This window comes from Triplophysa dalaica, chromosome 22 (genome assembly GCF_015846415.1).
Source record: "Triplophysa dalaica isolate WHDGS20190420 chromosome 22, ASM1584641v1, whole genome shotgun sequence".
Taxonomy (NCBI): Eukaryota; Metazoa; Chordata; class Actinopteri; order Cypriniformes; family Nemacheilidae; genus Triplophysa; species Triplophysa dalaica.
Window position 1 is genome coordinate 8944286 of NC_079563.1, and position 19291 is coordinate 8963576.

The 19291-nt window shown below is 37.2% G+C and overlaps 1 protein-coding gene across 2 annotated transcripts in view; it reads right to left on the minus strand.

Annotated features, from left to right (window-relative positions):
* Window positions 1-528: 528 nt before the first annotated feature.
* Window positions 529-19291, minus strand: part of LOC130411857 (zinc finger matrin-type protein 4-like) — a 28581-nt gene continuing 9818 nt past the window's right edge. The window contains exons 4-8 of one of the 2 annotated variants that reach the window (XM_056736839.1): window positions 16828-16917; window positions 13018-13211; window positions 8042-8266; window positions 5401-5497; window positions 529-1515 (exon numbers count right to left, since the gene is read on the minus strand). In XM_056736839.1, coding sequence (XP_056592817.1) covers window positions 1500-1515; window positions 5401-5497; window positions 8042-8266; window positions 13018-13211; window positions 16828-16917 — 622 coding nt within the window. In that variant the 3' untranslated portion in view covers window positions 529-1499. The remainder of the gene's footprint in view (window positions 1516-5400; window positions 5498-8041; window positions 8267-13017; window positions 13212-16827; window positions 16918-19291) is intronic. The other variant, XM_056736838.1, reaches the window with a different exon arrangement.

Consider the following 19291-nt stretch of genomic DNA (forward strand, 5'->3'; position numbering starts at 1 on the left):
ATTTGCACAGAGCGTGTTTGCATAAGAGATGCTAAACGTTCTAAAACAGAGACTTTGTGTCATTTTAAGTATATTTTCTGTCATTTTTAATCTTTCAATTCATGCAAGTGAGAGTGAGCAAATTCACAGTTTTATACAAAGTAAAACCCCTTCAGGCCCTGCAGAGATTCAGCCGCTGTCTGTTGGGAATCACTTCATTTTATCTCTTACTCTGCTCCTTATATCATTTATGTCCTATGGGCCCTTTTTCCAAACAAATCATTCCAGCAGAATATAAAACACTGTAAGAAAAAGGCCTTAGAGAGACACTAAGGCGGATTTATGTTGGTAGATTTATTTTTGTTGTTTGCCTCTCATTGCAGTACACAAAAACACTGTTGCACTCGCTAAATGAGCGTGAATTAGAATTGGACCGTGTTGAATCATCAATTGATATTTCATTTGAAAGTCCAGCCCCATGATACTTCAACTTAATGTTGAAAAACTGAATGCCACACTTGTATTTGTGTCAGAATGTCTTTATTCTCTAGGAAGCCAATCAAACAGAAAAAAACAATACATTGCAAATAAAAAAGCTGGAGTGACAGCTTCATTTAAAACACTTCTACTGGTCGTTGTGGGAATAATTCCCTTTTTTTTGGCTATATGACACATTGCTGCACAAGAAAATCCGTCTTTAGATCTTTGCGAAAGCAAAATGACCCCATCAAAGACACTCCCCAAAATAACCCGAGGACACTAATAACTTCATCTGAAGAATGCATGACTCACTATCTCAAGTTTTTTTTCTTTGAGACTACATAGGTCATTATAATACCATTTTGTATTACACATTTACTGCAAGCATTGAACAGAATAGTTTGAACATTTAGCAGGAACAATAATGACTGAATGTCTTGATGAAGCTAAAGCAATGAAATTCATGTTTATGATTGGATTTTAAAGAAAAGTGTTTTAAAGTGGTTTTATAACAATTACTTTACTTTGGTCCATTACCTCCGTGTTAAACGCAGCCTCGAGATATCCAAACATTTCCCTTTTATTACCATCAGAGAGCAATACCTCCTGATAGTTATGTACAAAATTTCAAAAAGAAGATGTGGTCATTTTCACTCCTAAACACAATCTTCAGATCTGACACATTCATTTAAAGTAAAACATATAAACAAAATAAATAATTGTTTTTTAACAAATGTAGCACCACATTATTAATAATATGAATGCCAGAATTGTGTCCATCCTACATGCTTTAAATAAATACTTTATAATGTTCAGGTTTCACAATCTAATTTACAAATGGACTCAAATGCGCTGTGGTTTCTCATAATCTATCTAAGTCTGAGTATCTTCTGTAATGGTAGCGTCCGTACTACAAAGACATTTAAATTTGTCTTCTGTCTTGTTGTAACATAAGTTTAACTCAGAGGGGCAGACAGACCCTTAGATAGTTTCAAGAGTATCGCTGTTGTATTTAAGGAGACTCGATGTTCCATCAAAGTTCATTTGGTCTTCAAGCTAAGAGAGAAATTAAAACACATGGTTAGGTTTAGCAGAAAAAGCACAGGAAGCAAAAACATTTATTAACCCACTTTAGCATAAAAAATCTTGGAGAGTGTTCCTCATTTGGTCATTGTGAAGGGGTTTTTCTTTGGATGTCATCATTCACCACTTTATCTTTTATAGACGTCCAGGAATTTGTTGGTTGCTGAGCTCACCAGTTTGTGTTTTTTTTTTCTTAGAATGTACCAAATTGTTGATTTGGTGACTCTTTATGTTCCTGGGATCTTCCTGACGGATTTGTTGTGTTTTTTAATCTAACTATGGTCTGATTCACTTGGAAGGAGATCTCCCTGAACCGCATGATGTGAGTTCACAGCAACAGCTTCCAAATGCAAACACCGCACATAGAATCAATTCCAGACCTTTAACATGTTTATTTATGAGGAAATGATTTAAGGGAAAGCCCATACCTTTGAATAAAACAGCCATTGATACATCTGACCCATTACCTTTGGTCACTTGAAAAAGGGGGACCTACGTATTAAGGATTTGTAATTCCTAAAACAATCAGCCAGTTTGGATGTGAATACACTCTTAAGGGGCCATTAAGAATGAACGTGTTTTTCCTTGCAATGCGCCGCTTTCTCATTGTTTTTCTATGTAAACACGCGTTTGACGGACGTGCATTACCGCGGTGTCAAGTTAAGAAAACTTTTACATGCAGCGCTGTTCATCACTGTCACTTCCAAAAGCAGTGAACCAATCAGAATCATTTGGAGGCGGGCAAGCGTGTGCATAATAAAAACCATATGATAGTCATAACCAACACTTAGTTGTTGGCTGCATGTGCAAAAAGTGACCCAAATAGAACTCCAGAAATGACACTCATTGCTATCTCATCGATCAATCATTGAATTTCTAATTCCGGCTGCGTGGCATCCCACAGACCGAATGCAGTGACGCTCAATGGAGCCAAGTCCACGAGCCAAATCTGTGACTCCTTGCACTCAAATGAGTCAAATTATTAACTCTATCAGGTCATTGAGGTTAATGGAGTGAGGTTTCAAAGATAAACAAATCAGAGCAATCCAGAGCATGAAAATGAGGTGGCTGACGACCAAATCCCCAACACTTTTTGGCAGGGTTCAGAATATAAGCACCCATGACTAAACAGGCTAAGTAAACATATTCATTAGCTCTTCTTTCTTGGCATGTTCCATTTTCTGGTGTTGCTCAAACATATTTGTGACCCTGGACAACAAAACCAGTCTTAAGTAGCACGGGAACATGTTTAGTAATCGGTAAAAATACATGGTACAGGTCAAAATTAAAGATTTTTCCTTTTGCCAAAAATCATTAGGATATTAAGTAAATATCATCTTCCACCATAGATCAATATCAGCTTTCAGATGATGTAAAAATCTCAATTTCGAAAAATGGACCCTTAAGACTGGTTTTGTCGTCCAGGGTCACATTTGTACAGATTCTCTATCAAAGTTAGTGATCAAAACATCAGCTTGAGCTTTGTGATTGTCACGATACCAAAATGTCTGTTGTTACTTAGACCAGTTAAATCTCATGATTTTCCAAACTTAGTATAAAACAAGAGTATACAATTTATTTGAGTGAAATTCATTTTAAGTAAATGTATATAAATATTAATGTTATAAGACCGCAGAAATTTTCTGGCAGCTGGGGTGCTAGTAAGTAAAGTAATGACATTTTAAGTATTTTTTCAAGGAACCGATTAGTAATAAATAATATGAAATGAAAGTAGGGAGTAGTTATCTTATTTTTTTTACAGTATAATTTCTGAAGATGCACTGATACAAAATTTGTCTACCGATAGCCGATTATAGAGTGATATCTGCTGATGCTTATTCCAAAGAATACATTAATATTGCTTAACTTTCTGAATGTTATTAATTAATATAATGACTATTAATATTGAACATCAAACTGGTGAGATTCAATAAAATTTTCTATATACATTGTATTTTCCTGTTCTACTTTGTTAAACAGGATATATAAGTAATAATAAAGATTTTTGGCCGATATATCGGTGCATCTCTAATTATTTCCAATCAGAGTAACATGCAGTTTGAATAAGGGCATTTGACCAGTAGGCTAAACACAGTCACATATCGTTTCTTGATGGCACATTCACACTTGCACGTTTTGAGCTAAGGAGTGCTTTTCCACCATAGTGCCGAATCGTTCTCGTTGCTTAATCGTTTCACTCTGTGCCGATTTTAGTATCGCCTTCTACCAACTTTGTTTTGAAAAGTGGTGGGGACAGATATGACAAAAACAATACTTTAATAAATTGTTTCTAAATGCTAAATGACTAAATGTTTCTGTAATAACTAATTGGAAATATTTATCATATATAGTGGGCGGTCCGTCCATTGGCTACTCCCCTTTTCGACTTCAGCTCTCAAAGTATGTGGTTCCCAACCTGTCATTTCACGAGTTTCCCTTGCAGACAATAAATATGTATGATAAGGGACAGACAATATGCTTATTTGGCATGCTGTCTAGGGAAGAGAGCTCCAAGCTTGATAGTTCCTCCGAACTTGGGGTTCCTGCCCCTTGTTTGTGCCCAGACTCGGGTCGTCGCCCCCCGTTAAGTAAAAACGGGCTGATGGTGAGGAGCTGGGGTGGAGGATGGATGCTTGGAAAATGTAGAGAGAATGAAAGCCAGCCGGGTTAACTTTAAGGCAAACCCTAAAATCACAGCCGCAAAGGCAAATTTTGCTAAAAACGCGATTTTCAGGAGGTGGTAAACATTGATAAATGTCTCCCCTAACCCCGTCCCTAAACCTTACGTCACAGGGGAAAAGTCAAATCATAAGAAAACATACCGATGAGATCGTAGGAAATAGAAATTCACACGAATGAGCCACCTTGTAAAATAGGTATGAATTCCCATCAGATTGCGTTGATATATATTTATACATATGAAAGAAACCGTCTATTAAAATGCATTAGATTCAAAGTCGTGCTGGGTGACACGGAAAAAAGGGGGAAATTCGTGTCAGTAAACACAAATTAATAGATGTCACAAATTCCCGTGAGGCTGTGTTGAGATAGGAGACGGTAATACAACTGTACAACTGTAAGCTTATTATCTGTTTCAACATCAAAAGTGTAAACAAATTCTTCAGACTGCACTGTAGATGTGACTGCTGTGCATTTACACAGTGTAGAACGGTCCCCCAGAACCTTGGTATTTTTGACACCCACCACTTATAATGCCAAACCCCTGCTCTGATCGTCGTCCTTGTGTCTGATGTAGAGTCATTTGCATGCCTATGAACACATCACGCAGGGTGTGAGGGTAGAATAATGCTACCATGCTCAACTCCGTGACAGCTAGGACACGCCTTGCGGTTCCAATCACGCGTTTTACTTTCTTTCTCATTCATCTACACTTCATTAACATTCCACCCAACCCTGAACGCCACGCTCTGACCTTGCCTGCTTGTTTCAGCCTCCGCATGGACTGCGTTCAGTACGGTACCGTCAGGACACGGTCCAGTCAGGCAGAATATTGATTCAGGGCAGATATTGATCTCCTCTACAACACTCCATTAGCTTCTCTCACATGAACACAACACAAGGCAACAACTTTTGCCTGCTGTTATGTGTATTGCTACTGCACGATTAAATACAGTAATATTATTTATATTAAAGTTAATATTAGACACATGTTTTGTTGAGGGTTTTGTTGGTGGTTGGTTATGATGTTTTAAAATGTTAGGAGTTAGATGCCCCTGTGTAGACATACAGTACAGATTCAAGCTACTTGTGGATTGTCAAATTATGTTGATTTATAGTTGTCTTCACCCTTTTCACTGCTTGTACTGTGTTGAGTGGGACAGAATGACTGATACTTACTTGTTCTGGTGTTTGGAGCCTTGCAGATGTGCATGGTATTGTGCTACAGAGTTGAGTGTGACATGGCAAACGTCACATGTGTGACTCCGCTTCAGGCCTAAGAAGACACACATCGATCAGACTTTGTATGACAATAAATTATCAATAAATGATCTCATGCTATAAATAATGGCCTGTGTAGATACCTAGAAGTATACTTTATCTTTAATGTACCATATATTTTATGTATGAGGTCAATTTTGCATGGAATTTAAGCACTTTATAAAGTATATTTCAGAAATCTTAAAACAGTATCATGTTGGTAATATCATGAAACCTTTGCAGTGTTTTTTTATTTATTTGAGAACTTCTACTACAGATGAATTCATTCATTTATGAATTCATTGCAGTTCAGTTCGGAATTAATTAAATGATCATCAAAAAATGATTTCCTTCAGTAAATGTCAAAAATACTGTTTTACAAATAGCTTTCAGTTTCTTTAGGCAAAATATAATATAAAAAAAAAATATTGCTGCTGTCCTTCTGAAACTCCATATCCAATCTCCAAAAAGTTTCACGCTTTTCATTTTTGCCACAGATCATTATTATTATATCTGACCAATAAAAAAGTGCTTGTCAACTTGGACAACACAATATTTAATCATTGAAAAAGAAAAGTATGTTTTCCTTTTCTTAAAAACAGCAAATTTGGACATCTGAGGTCTCAAAATAATACAGAATACCAAATAAAGAAAAATAATATCGTTTTTGTATTATTGTATTATTGCTCATGTATGAAATATTGCTTTATTGCTCCATGAACTCTCTGTAAGTCGCTTTGGATAAAAGCGTCTTCTAAATGACTAAAGGTAAACGTTTTCCTTCCGAAATCTCCATATTTGGTGATTTTTATTTTTGCCACAAATCATTATTATTAGTCACCCTTTTTGCTTGTCACTGCAAATATCTAACCAATGAAAGTATTAAAAGTGCTTGTCAACTTTGATAACACAGCATTTAATAATTGAAAAGTTTGTTCACTTTCTGAAAACGATATCTATAATAGAATATATATTTATATAATAATAATATGTTATATATTAGATGTGTCTGAACATGAAACCATCAAGACATGTGATGTGATTTGCTATAAGATGATGGCTGGTGCTAAATGACCTTTGTATACTGTATGCTACATGACCCTTACAAGGCGCCACAAGCACCTCCTCTGTTTACTGAGAAAATCCTTTGTTATTCAAGTGAATACGCGGCACAAAAGTCCAGAGATCAGGCCAGATAATGAACAGAGGCACATCCAGGTGCATCATCAATACCATTTACCGTGGATCTATATTTAATCAAAGCTCCAGATTACATTTGCCTAAACTCCGCAACGAAAGCACGTCTCTCATTTCCTTGATATCGCCTGCTTTTGGGATGATTAAATGAAATAAATAACAGAAGGAGCTGTGAAACATACAGATAAGTGGCTTCCTCCCACAGCACCCTCCTCCCACACCAAATCTGTTTTCCACCTCCAACTAGGACAGGACAGTAAATAATAAGCGTGCGGGAAGCTTCGTAAAACAGTAAAGTCACTTTGTTTTAGAAATGGAGGGGATAGTTGTAGAGAGTGGGTTTATGACATCACAATCTTGCAACCATTGAGCTCATGAATTATTATTAGGTTTAAGTTCTGTTTTGATATATTAATAGTCTTATTATGATGTCTTGAATTGAGGATCATATAGGAAAAATTACAATTTATTCTAATCTAATCTTATCTTGTTTTATCTGATCATTTTATTTTATCTTATTTTATTTTATTGCAGCTGGCCCATCGTTTTTTGTCAGTGGATAAATTGATGGCTAAGGAATGTTTTCACCTACCTATACATTAAACAGATTATGGCTTTCAGTTGAGTTTACTGTACATCATGGTAAGTATACTTGTAAAATCGTGTTTAAATTGCTTGACATTAATTAAATAACTGTGTCACCGTTAAAATATATTTACTAGAACCTAGTAAATCTTTCTAATATATGATTACATGTCATACCCGTATTATCATAACAAGCACATGACAGAATTCAATTCAGTGAGTGCTTGTATTGTTACTGTAAAGTGCAGTATAAGAAAGGCTTGATGAAAACCGCAGCAGTGAGTCACATTTATGAGTCACAAGCGTGACGTGAGGGACGAGAGACATTTCAATCTAAATTCACTATTCGCCCCAAATGGCAGCTGGTACACCTCCCACTAAATAGATCTTCTCCTTCCGCACGTCAAAACTCAAACCAGGCGCTTTTGTTGTCTTAAACCTTCGCCGTTGTTGGTTTGCTTGGTGAGCAAACATCTTTCGCTCGGAGCAGTTCTTTGTTGCATTGTTAATTACCTATTGATAAGTGCCTTCAATGAAAGCTCTTTAGCTATCTGCTGAATAATGCAAATCTTTAATGAAATGTCTACTCGTGAAAAGACTCCAAAGACTATTAAAATGCCTCCACTGAGGCCTGTGAAACAGCCAATGGTCAATGCTAAAATGTTGTTTATGAGACATTACCGCAAATTGGTGTAAACAAAAGCCGTTCCGGTTGAACGTAGTTTTTGCTAATGCTTACTTGTTTTGTTTGTTCAGCTCATTGCGAGTTAACACATACCGTTCAGTTCCTCTCCGTTTTCAAGATTCTTGCCCAACTGAGCGAGGAGGTTTGCTTGGGCTGCGTTTTTCTTGTGCTTCTTGCCGTCATAGTGTTGTCTGGCCATGCCGGGGTTGTTGAACCAGGCTTTGCACATCTGGCAGTAGCGATGTGAGAGTCTACCCTGCCTGGAAGGACATCCCGAGGAGACTTCAGTCACCATATGCTCTGAACTAGATGTCACCTCTACAGGAAAGGATAACAGACTGAGTATGATATACATGCAATGTACTGTACAAGCATAACATGTGATTAGATAAGATAATAACGTAATCCTTCAATGCCATTTAAGGCCCATTCACACCAAAAATGATACTGTGAGTGTAACCAGTGGTGTCGTTAGGGGTGGGCTAAGGGGGGCTAAAGCTCCAAATGTTTTCAGTAAAGTGCCAAATGTTTTATTATCATGCCCTGTACGAATTACCCAGGGACCATTTTGGATCTTTTAAGTGTAAATTTAGTTTTTATAAACACAAAAACATACATGTATATAAGAAAAATATAAACTTAAATGTTTATGTATAATTTAATTTTTTTCTAAATATAAATAAATACACCTAAATATTTCCTAAATATATGCGTATGTTTTTATAAATACAAAATTAATATGCACAGTACTCAAATTATGTAAACACAAACGTTTTTTCAATATGCGATTCATCTTGATTAATCGTTTGAAAGCCCTCCTTTAAATATAAATAGTACATACAAAAAATATACTTAAAGTGGAAAATGAATGAACTCTTGTTGTTACGACCTACTCTTACACGACATGAATGTATGGATTCAAGACCAACCATCACAACCTCACAGACATTTTACAAGGTGGGTAATTCATGTGAATCTGCATGCTATCTTATTCGTACGTTTATGCTGGTTTGCAACATAGAAACCAACAATTCACTGTGAAATTGCCTGAGAAGAAACATGGATATTTGGAGAAATAGCACCTGCATTTTTTTACCCATATCCAGGCAACAGCAGCAGGTGTGTGACAGCATTAATAAAACACATCAGATTTTCACAGACATGCGTATGTGATTAAACTGGCATATTTTGCCAGTGGTCTGTCTCCTCTGTCATAGAGTGGTGTACAGCCTTGTGTCATTTTAAAGTTTTTCTCCGGTAAAGAGCGCAAATTTGGAACACAGAATGTCCCCCGCGGCTGGATCTTAATAAGATAAGTTCTGAATCTCATGACATTTATATGATGAATAAATGAATGCGAGGTAATCTATCTTCCACTAGAAGATATAGGCACCTGGTTTTTTACTATTACTGAAAAATGCATGTTTATCCATCAAATTCTAAAATGATTACGAAAGAGACTAGATTGGACCATCACACTTTATAATAACTATACAAAAGGGATCATGAATGCACATACAGGGGCTTTTGGCTCTTACGGTTTCGGAGACTGAAAATATCAGGATAGATGACACTGGCAGCTCTACAAGTGTATTTATAGAAGGTATCAAAATAACCAGATAACATGAGGCAATCTTTTTTTCTTCTTCCTAATGTTTCATGTTTCATCCAATTCTCTGAGGTGTATCTATGGAAGGGCTGTTTTGATTATAACACATAATCAGACTGGGATATATGAAATAATAATAGCGTGACAAATATATTTAACAAACGGGCGCTTGTAGGTGTGTTGCCCTCCTGACAGGTATCAAAGGCAAAGTTGTGTATTCAAGAATCATTGTCCTTATGTTTAACATGCACCTTATGCATTTTGCAAACACTTCTGTCTAAAGCACTTTACTGTTCCCTACATTTAATCTATATTTATATTATAATTCATATTTAAAAAAAAATAGCTTAAAGGTCCGGTGTGTAATATTTTGGTTGATCTATTGACAGAATTGCAGTGTTGTATATATGTCTTCACAGGTGTATAAAAGACCTTACAAAATAAAGCCTTATGTTTTTTTACCTTAAGGTCTTTGCACATACAGTGAAAAAAAATTGCATGTTGAAAAATAAATACAACCTCAGTCAATCATTTACACACTGCCTCTGATAATTTTTGTATGACACAAAGTGAAAGAAACAAAGATATAAAGAGAGAGTGGCAGATGAGCAGATGATATTGGAACAGCTTGATAACAGGATAGTATACAGTATACAGATTTTTTTATCCCCATCCCCAAACACGAGAATACCACCCCTCAACATTTGGGTAACATTACCAAAATCAGGGAGACCCGCAGGGTTACGGGTTCCTGGGGCTGTTCGCGGTTTCTGTGGACTGTTCGCAATGGCGTTTGCGGATGGGTTTATAAAACGGGAGACTCCTGACCAAAACAGTAGTGTTGACAGGTATGCAAGAAAATGCTGGCAGAGAAAGAGAGGACAGCTTTCCTATCGAGGTGCTGTCAATGGAGAGAAGCAAGGGATGATAGGAGAGATAAGGAGAGAGGCAGATGGACAGCAGAGTCAGGATGTTTCGTTTCGCAACAGATTCATTCATTCGCATCGATCTCAATGTGCAAGGTTTCTGTGCGTGACAAATATTTTGGATGGCGAATACACAAAAAAGCATATGAAAATCGGACTATATTTGCAAAGACCTTTAGAATGAGTTATTTCTATCTACGCTGTTTTGAAAACAGCGAATAAATTAGATTACGAATGATATATTAATGACATATTGGAATTGCAGGACAAGATCGACATCTTTGATTGAGGTTTTTGTTATAGAAACAATAAACGATGAATAAATGTAAAAGTGACAGCTTAGAAAATAGTATTGCATTAAAAATGTGTAGGTTGAAGTAAAACTGTGAATTGAGCGGGAATCTGTCATGATTCTGCATTTCATAGTCATGTTTTTCTCAGTCTGGTGGCAGAATCATGACAGAACCGCGTGTTTTGTGTGAGAAAGACATGGCATTGTTTGTATTAGACCTGCTCTGCGCTTTCTCGTGTCTAGTCAGTGTCCCCGCCCTCTCGTTTTCTCATCAGTATCATTAATGATTTCATGCCCCGCACCTGTTCCCTCTTGATTTGTATCCCTTTATAATGCCCTCATGTATATTGTCCTGTGCGCATTTGTTTGGATTGTTTGACCATTGGATAGTTTGAGTGTTTGGATTTTTGCCTTGCCTTGCCTTGCCTTGCCTTGCCTTGCCTTGCCTTGCCTTGCCTTTTCATCATCACCCATTGGATTACCTTGCCCTTTGGATGTTTATTGTTATCAAGTCGTGTTTTAGTTAGTAAGTAATTATATTTATCCTGTTTCTATTGTTTTTGCCCCCTTGTGGGAAGTCTTTGTTTTTGTAGTTTACTGTCTTAGTTTGTTTTAATAAAAAAAGTCTTTGTGTTTCCCTTCACTAAAGCAACCTGCAAATGGGTATCTCTTCCTTGACATTCACGACAGAAACCAGGAATTGGAATTGAATCAAATTTTTTGCTTTGAAACAGAGTGGTGCAACTAGATGCCATTAAATTACATACACTGTACCTTTAAATTATACTTAAGATGTATAAAGTATATATATATAATACATAAATATAATGTCTAAAAGTCTACTTTTTTGTCAGTTGCTAAAGTAATGCTTTCCCAATTGAGTTGTAAAGTTGTCCTCCATCAGTCAGCTTCAAATACTACAGAAACAACAGAAGCGCTTTAACTTCTGTTTCAGCTTGTTTCCCCGTTGCTGTCGTTCTGTATTGTCTGGATGTGCTTTCCATTTTTTTCCCTTTTTGGGTCAATTCCCACCCTCAGGTGTTTTGGCCACGCCCGGTTGTGCACGCTAAGTGAGTTAGATGATGTGTTGTTCCACACAACAACCGCTGCTCTTATTGTTAACAAGCCAAGGGTGACGCTCTTGAGAACACCAGCCTCTAATACGTATAATATACTCACGTCTTAATGATGATATATTACAAATAAACAACAATTTGTCATTTTTCAACTAGATTTTTAGCCTTTCTGACAAAATTGTGAGGGATTGGTGATTGCCTGTGCAAAACTCACTGTTGTGAGTGCCACAGAGTTGCTTTCTTGCTTTGAACTGCCACCAGCAAGGTCATGAGTTTAATTCCCAGGCAATCCACATACGAATATTATGTATGCACTTGTGAGTCGCTTTGGATAAAAGCATCTGCAAAATATATAAATGTAAATGTCGGAGGCGGTTGCAAAGGTTTTTTGGGTTGTTTTTAGTATGCTACTACAGTGGCTTTGAGAGTGTTCTGAGTGGGTGAAATAGCATTGCTATCATATGATCATATCATATATATTGTCAAAAGCACCCAGTATTGCAGTGGCTATAATACAGCTTATATTGTTAAACTTAAAGGGACAGTTCAGCAAAAAATTAAATTCTGTCATCATTTACTCACTCTTGTCTTGTTCCAAATCTGAATAAATAAATTTGTTCTGATGAACACAGAGAAAGGTATTTGGAAGAATGATTATAATCAAACAGTTCCTGGTCACCATTGACTACCATGTTAGAAAAAATGACAATGGTTGTCAAAAGTGCCACAGAACTGTTTGCTTTCCTGCATTCTTCAAAATATCTTATTTTGTATTCAACAGAACGAAATGTATAAAAAAATCCTACTATGGGAGTCAATGGTGGCCAAGAACTGTTTGGTTGCGAGCATTCTTCTAAATATCTTTCTCTGTGTTCATCAGAACAAAGACATTTAAACAGATTGGGAACAACTTGAGGATGAATAAATGAAGACAGAACTGTTCCTTTAAACTGTACTTAATAATAAATTATTTCATGCTCAAATTTTTTAATAGCCTCAAGTATATACATGCCTAAACAGGTCGATTCCTTCCTCATTGGCTGCTTTACATGTCATGTCAGTGTAAAACTCTTTTAAAAATGACTAGAGATCTAGGAACAGGTTTGACCCGTTTAAATTTGTTGATGTAGTCATCTTGAATCTGATTTCGGATCACCACCTCCTACCTTTAGATATGATGACAGGTGGCTCCCCCAGCAGTAGTCTCAATCTCTTGGCGTGGATCTTGCCCTGGTAGTGCGACTGGGCCACGACAGCCGAAGTGAACGACATATTGCACAGCGTGCAGCATTTGTTCTTATCAACGTCTCCCTCTGAACTTCCCTGGACGACACAGAGGCAGACATACAGCGCTGATGTCCTATAACAAGGACCATTTGTCACATAATAGTCCAGATGAAGAATATGAGAAGACAATTTGTTAAATTTTGTTTGTTAAAAGGAATGTATAAAATTTTATGATCAAGTCAAGTTGTTGGACACAAATCTGTATTTTCTGTCCAAGAAGTTGCATACATATCAAAATACACTTGGGGGTCCTGATCAACCTGAATTTATTCTGCGATTATAACCGACAGTTGTATGTGATCCCTTAAATAATAACTTATCCAGAAAAAAAACTCAACAAAAAAAACAAAATAGAGAATGTTACCTTTAAAATGGCCCTAGATTAACAATTACCATAAAAATATGATTGAAGGTGCATCAGCCATTCAGCTCAATAATGTTTCTCCACCGTATCTGTTTCAATTTCGCCAAATTCAAATGAATTCTTTGACATTGCAAATGACCTACAGCACATCAATAGTCAACACCCTAAGCATTAAGAACATGGCAAGGTCAATGTCATGAAATAAACATCCGGACCTCAAAGCCACCTAGTAGGGTTAGTTGTTTTGTATCGCTGAGTCTAAACATCTGAAGAAAAGATCCTATCGCAGCCTGATTGAATTTCTGAGCCTTAATTGTTCTGTGACAGTTTGTTACAGCAAAAGAGCAATTGAGCCGCTACAGCTGTGCAAAGGTCTGCCTTCTGTCCGCATGAGAAATGCCCCGAGCCATTGATCTGTGTCCACTCATTCTGCTTCTTGTTATTTCTCTCCTGACTTGCCATAACGTCTTTACTCTCCCCGAGGGGGAAGACCTCACAGACATTCAGCTCAACTGTTCCTGATCGACATTGACCTTGGCAGGAAAAAATCATCACATGCAATCAATTGAGAATCAAGAATCAACGCTTCTACGATCAGCATATTCAAGCTCAGATCACTGTGAATACTCATCTTTTGATTAAATCAAGAGGTTTTTTGGCTAAAACAGATAACTCTGTTTTTTGTGTGTTTTATTGTATAGGCTAGCAGTGTTTTTTTAGCTATTATAACTATATCAAAACAACCCAACTGCAGCTTGGTTGATATTAATTGGACGATAAAAAACATGATTTTTTCTTGATTTTATAAACAGAGTTATCTGTTTTTAAGGGAACTCTTCAAATGTTGTAATATAATACAGTTCATGATAAATGCATTACATTTTTAACCAAGCTGTTTTTTTGAGATATGAGGCTACATCGGAGTTGCCAGGTTTGCGTTTTTCCTGCTGCAGCAGGTTGCTTTTGAAGACGGTCAAAGATGGACAGATTTTGTTGATCTGATTTCATTCTTAAGGTAAGATTATTTATTAAAACAAAGTGTGTTTATGAACAATACTACACTGATTATCAAGAGGAAATTCTGTAGCCTATAGCCCATAACAACAACAATAAATGTGTATGTTAGGTAGGGCTTTGCAAAAATATCGATACATGTAACTATCGCAATATTAGCTTTTTCGATAGTTTATCGATATTGATACCTCTTCTATCGATAAATTTAATAAAGGGGTCACATGGCGCAAAACATGTGTTTTTCTTTGTCTTTGGTGTGTTATAAGTTGCCAATGCATGTATTAGACACGTAAATTGGCACAAAAATAAAAAAAAACTCTGATTTATAGGTCCATACATCACACATCATGGGTAAGGGATGTTTTTACACTTATCCTAACAGAAAATCCCAGGTGGTGCACTGCATGTTGTATTTCTAACTCTACTTTTTACACATTCTATTTAAAGTGTTGCAATATATCGCAAATGTTTATCGAATCGAAATGCATAGCAATACATTGTATTGTAACCCATCTTAAGTGATATGTATCGTATCGGGAGGTTCTTGCCAATACACAGCCCTAATGTTAGGTATAGGAGAGACATATTTCAGGTTTTTGGTATTGGTGCAGTGCTGGGGTCAGTTTTGTGCTAGTTTTAATAGATTGTTGGACAGATCTGGCAACCCCGAGCAAGATCTTTTTTATAGTTTTGATGTCTTATTTTCTTGTTTAAACTGTTTAAAAATCTGCCTTTTTCTGTTTGTTAAGGGTCTAAAATATTCGTTATATTCAAATAACATCCGTTGACTATAATTCAAACGACCAGGGCATTGTACACAATGATAAATTCCAAAACAATTGACAAACATAGCTAAAGCGCTAGAGACAAAGCTCAGACAGACGTTAACCTGAGAGGACCACACACAGGGGATGCCAGCTCAAGCTAAATCAATCCACACATTTGGTATCTTGAATTGGGTAAAACCCAGGTGCAAACAAGGATTGCGATTAACTAGAAAAAAAATACAAGACGCTGTCATGCCATATGCAGCCCAAAAAGACCCCCCCCATCTCTGAGCTCCTGACTTTCCCTCAGAATGCCTGTAATTTAATCGCTGGATCAGGTCCAGAATGCTCTGAGTTCTGATACTCATGATGGTGTCTCTGGCACATGACTCTCACAGACCACCGCATACTGTGGTCATGATTCAAGCAGCATTGGGAGGTCTGACATATAGAAACTAGGAGCTGAAGATTGGACAGCAATCGGATGAAAGATGTTAATAATAAGATGAAATTGCATAAACAAAGGCAGCTTTGCATGTGGTGAGTAACCTGGCTTATGTAAAAGAGATCTGTCATAATTTACTCACCATCTTGTCACTTCAAAGCGGTATGACTTTCTTTCTTATGCAGAACACAGAGAAGATATTTTGAAGAATGTTGGTAACTTAACAATGGCGGTACCCATCCACTTGCATTGGTACAATAGAAGCCAATGGGTACCGCTGTTGTTCGGTTACCAACGTTCTTCAAAATATCTTCTTTTGTGTTCTTCATATGAAATCAAGTAAATAAAATCATTTTTTTGGGTGAACTTAAGTATGCCATGAGGATGAGTAAATGAGCAGCAAATTATAATTTTATGCCTTAAAGGATCAAATCACTCTCAACTGAAATGATCCAATTTTTTGTTCAGCACAAAATTAGAAGAATTAAATTCTTCCGATGCATTTCAAAATATAAAACCTTGTTTTCTTCTTCCTGTCAACTCTTCTTTAGTTTTCTTCTGTTCATTCCCTTTGGTAGATAAGTGTCAGCTTTGGGGCAAAAAAAGGGACAAAACATCCATTCTACTGTAGTTGGAAAAAGTTCTATAGTTTATAACAGCATTATAAAACCTCTTGACCTTCTGCAGTCCAGATCATAGACCTTCACAAGCCATGTGTGACACAAAGTGACAGCTTGTCAAGTGCAAGCCGTAACAAAATGGATTGGGTCATTCTTTATACTTGAAAAAGCCTGACTTCATCCCAACATCCCAATAACAGCCCGAAATGTGAGTGACACAAGATCGGACAGGAGTGATCAGCCCAGATGAGCAGCCCATCCCTGTCAATCAATACGCTGTTGACAAAAGTCCGTTTTTCTCGGATAGCTACATCAGGACTCCTCAGTGCAGTAATGAAACTGTCTGCTTCAATTTTCAAGAAGGACAGGCGTTTGGAATTGGTGATGATTTGTTTCTGTAATCTAGTTCTGCGTCTTCTTTCGACATGTGAGACTTTCATACAGAACAGATGTATTTGTTTGAGTTTTAGGGAACTTACATTGTCTGTACGGAGCTTCTTTGCAGGACAGCCCCCATCCGCCGGGTGTAACATGTGATACAGCCGAACTTTGTTTGCATGCTTTCGACTCTGCAAGGGAAGAAAAGTGGACAGATCTGTATGTGATGGTTTCCCAAGAAGCCTTTTTTATTCAGTGTAGACAGAAAACAGAACTCGCCATTGATTATTAAACTAAGCGATGTCAGGCCCCGAACAATTTTCATCAGAGCTATGGGAACAAGATTATGGACCACTGCTCTCATTTTTCAAAGCTGGATATGCCCGAGCGTAGCCTGAATGATTGTTCTTCTGGGTGGATAAAGGTCCATATTGATTGTTGTGTAACAGACGAAAGCCCAGCCGTATGAAAAGCACAAAGGCACAAGAGGAGTAATTCTTACTGAAAGCTCCTTATTCCCTTTTCACCCAAAAGCCATGTGAATCAGCATAAAGTAAAATGCTTAAGGGATCATTCGCCCAAAGATGAAAATTCTTGCATAATTTATTCACCCTTACCTGTATGATAAAACCATTGAGACATTTCACAAAATATCTCCTATTGTGCTCTACAAAAGTAACAGACACAGGTCCTATCATACACTTGGTGCAATTCGGTGCCAGGTGCGACACAAGTGTTTTTTGCTAGTTTCAGCCAGACGCAGTTGTCATTTTCAAATCCTGAGCAATGTTTAAACTGCAAATGCATTTGCACTCATTTGTGCGTCCATGGGTGTGCTGGCCTGAAAGCGAGGTGTGTTCAGGCACATTGTTGACGTGTTGCTATTTTAAGACAACTGAAATAGACCAGGCTGAAACCTTGTCTAGAGTCAATGGTGCAATGTTTTTTTGTTATTTAAAAAGCATATCATGAACCTACAGGCATGTGCACAGCGGGACGAGCAGCATCACACAATAATGCCAAATATTAAAAATAAATGGATTGTAATGAAAAAAATTATTAGCATGTACATAAAGAAAAAAAAAACATTTTAGTCCTATAGATTGTCTGCTTACACTCTTTAACCCCTTGCACAACCAGATGCGTTTCCTCTCTGGAGAAGCTTCCAGTCTTTGCTCTAGCAAATTCCATCGTGTAAATAGTAAATCCGCCAGGGTGCAAGCCGAACTAGGTCTTGTGAGATTAGACTCGGATTTGCCCAAAACTCACCCATGAGTCATTAAGAGAATAGGCGCAACCCTTTCAGACCATGAACCGGCGCGCTGACCTATCCCTATAATAAAGATTTATAATAGGATTTACTTCTTTTATTAATGAAATCATGAAACAACGTGCGCATTTTCTGCGTCTGTGGTTTATAAATATAAAAACTAGAGTCCCCAACTAGAGTCCTTCAAGTGAATCTTAGCCATTTCCAGCATTGATTATAAAACAATACTTGGGAATCTAAATTATGAGAGAACACAACAGAAAAACGACATAACAGTTGAACGACAACTTGTGCGCTAATTTACATTTTCTAAAATCAAACGATATCTGTGTTCACAACAGAAAAGCAACCGGGTTTCATGATGCAGATGTAACGCTTCTTCCATTGGTTGCTTCCGCTGCCTGAATGTTTTTGCCCGCACACAGGTTAAAGATGCAATGCGCGGGTGCTTCAATGAGTCGGTGCGGCCCACTAATGCAGATAACATTGGTTGGAGTATTTCTGTGCCCATGCTTTACATTTTTAACTAAAAGTTCCCTGTGAGTAAACAGTAATTAGCGGACCCATTGCAGTTCCATCGCGGACCCCCGGTTGAAGACCCCTTGTATAATATATATTATCTTTTTTGTACAGTCTATCTGTTAATAATTTGCAATATTAATCTTTTATCTGTTAATAACCCACGACTTTCACTCACCACTCGTGGTGATGTGACAGGAGAAGTGATTTGACTTTGATTTGAGATTCTGCTAAAAGCTTCACATTGCTCCTTTAAATCAATTGTTTTTAAAACACATTCTTTACTTTAGCTATTGAATCTTTCACATCAGGTTAAACGTTTTCAGAAACAACAACATTTATGTCCTGTATAAAAATCTGCTATTTATGTGCCACAGAGGCAAGAAAATAATCAGGTTTGACGAGGACAAATGCCATGTACAATTATGTAAATTATGACCAAGTTCATATTTAAGGGTGAGCTAAAAGGGCTGGTTGTAAATATTTCAAGGGTAAAGCCTTCTATATTGAGTCAAGCAACTTTTATATCATCTGCTCTGATCTATTGATATTCCTCTGCCAACTTTGTCCTATTTTCACCTCTATGAGGTGCTTCAAATCAGAGCAGCAATGTGCAAATTGATCTGAGACTGTCTTGATACCTGCAAATTGTCACTCACAGACGTTTCAAAGCAACAACATCAACGTTATTGCGGATGCACGCTTTTGTGGATTTAACTTCTAGCACACATCCGCATATGATAGGGACCCTGCAGATTATTTCTGAAAACCAGCAA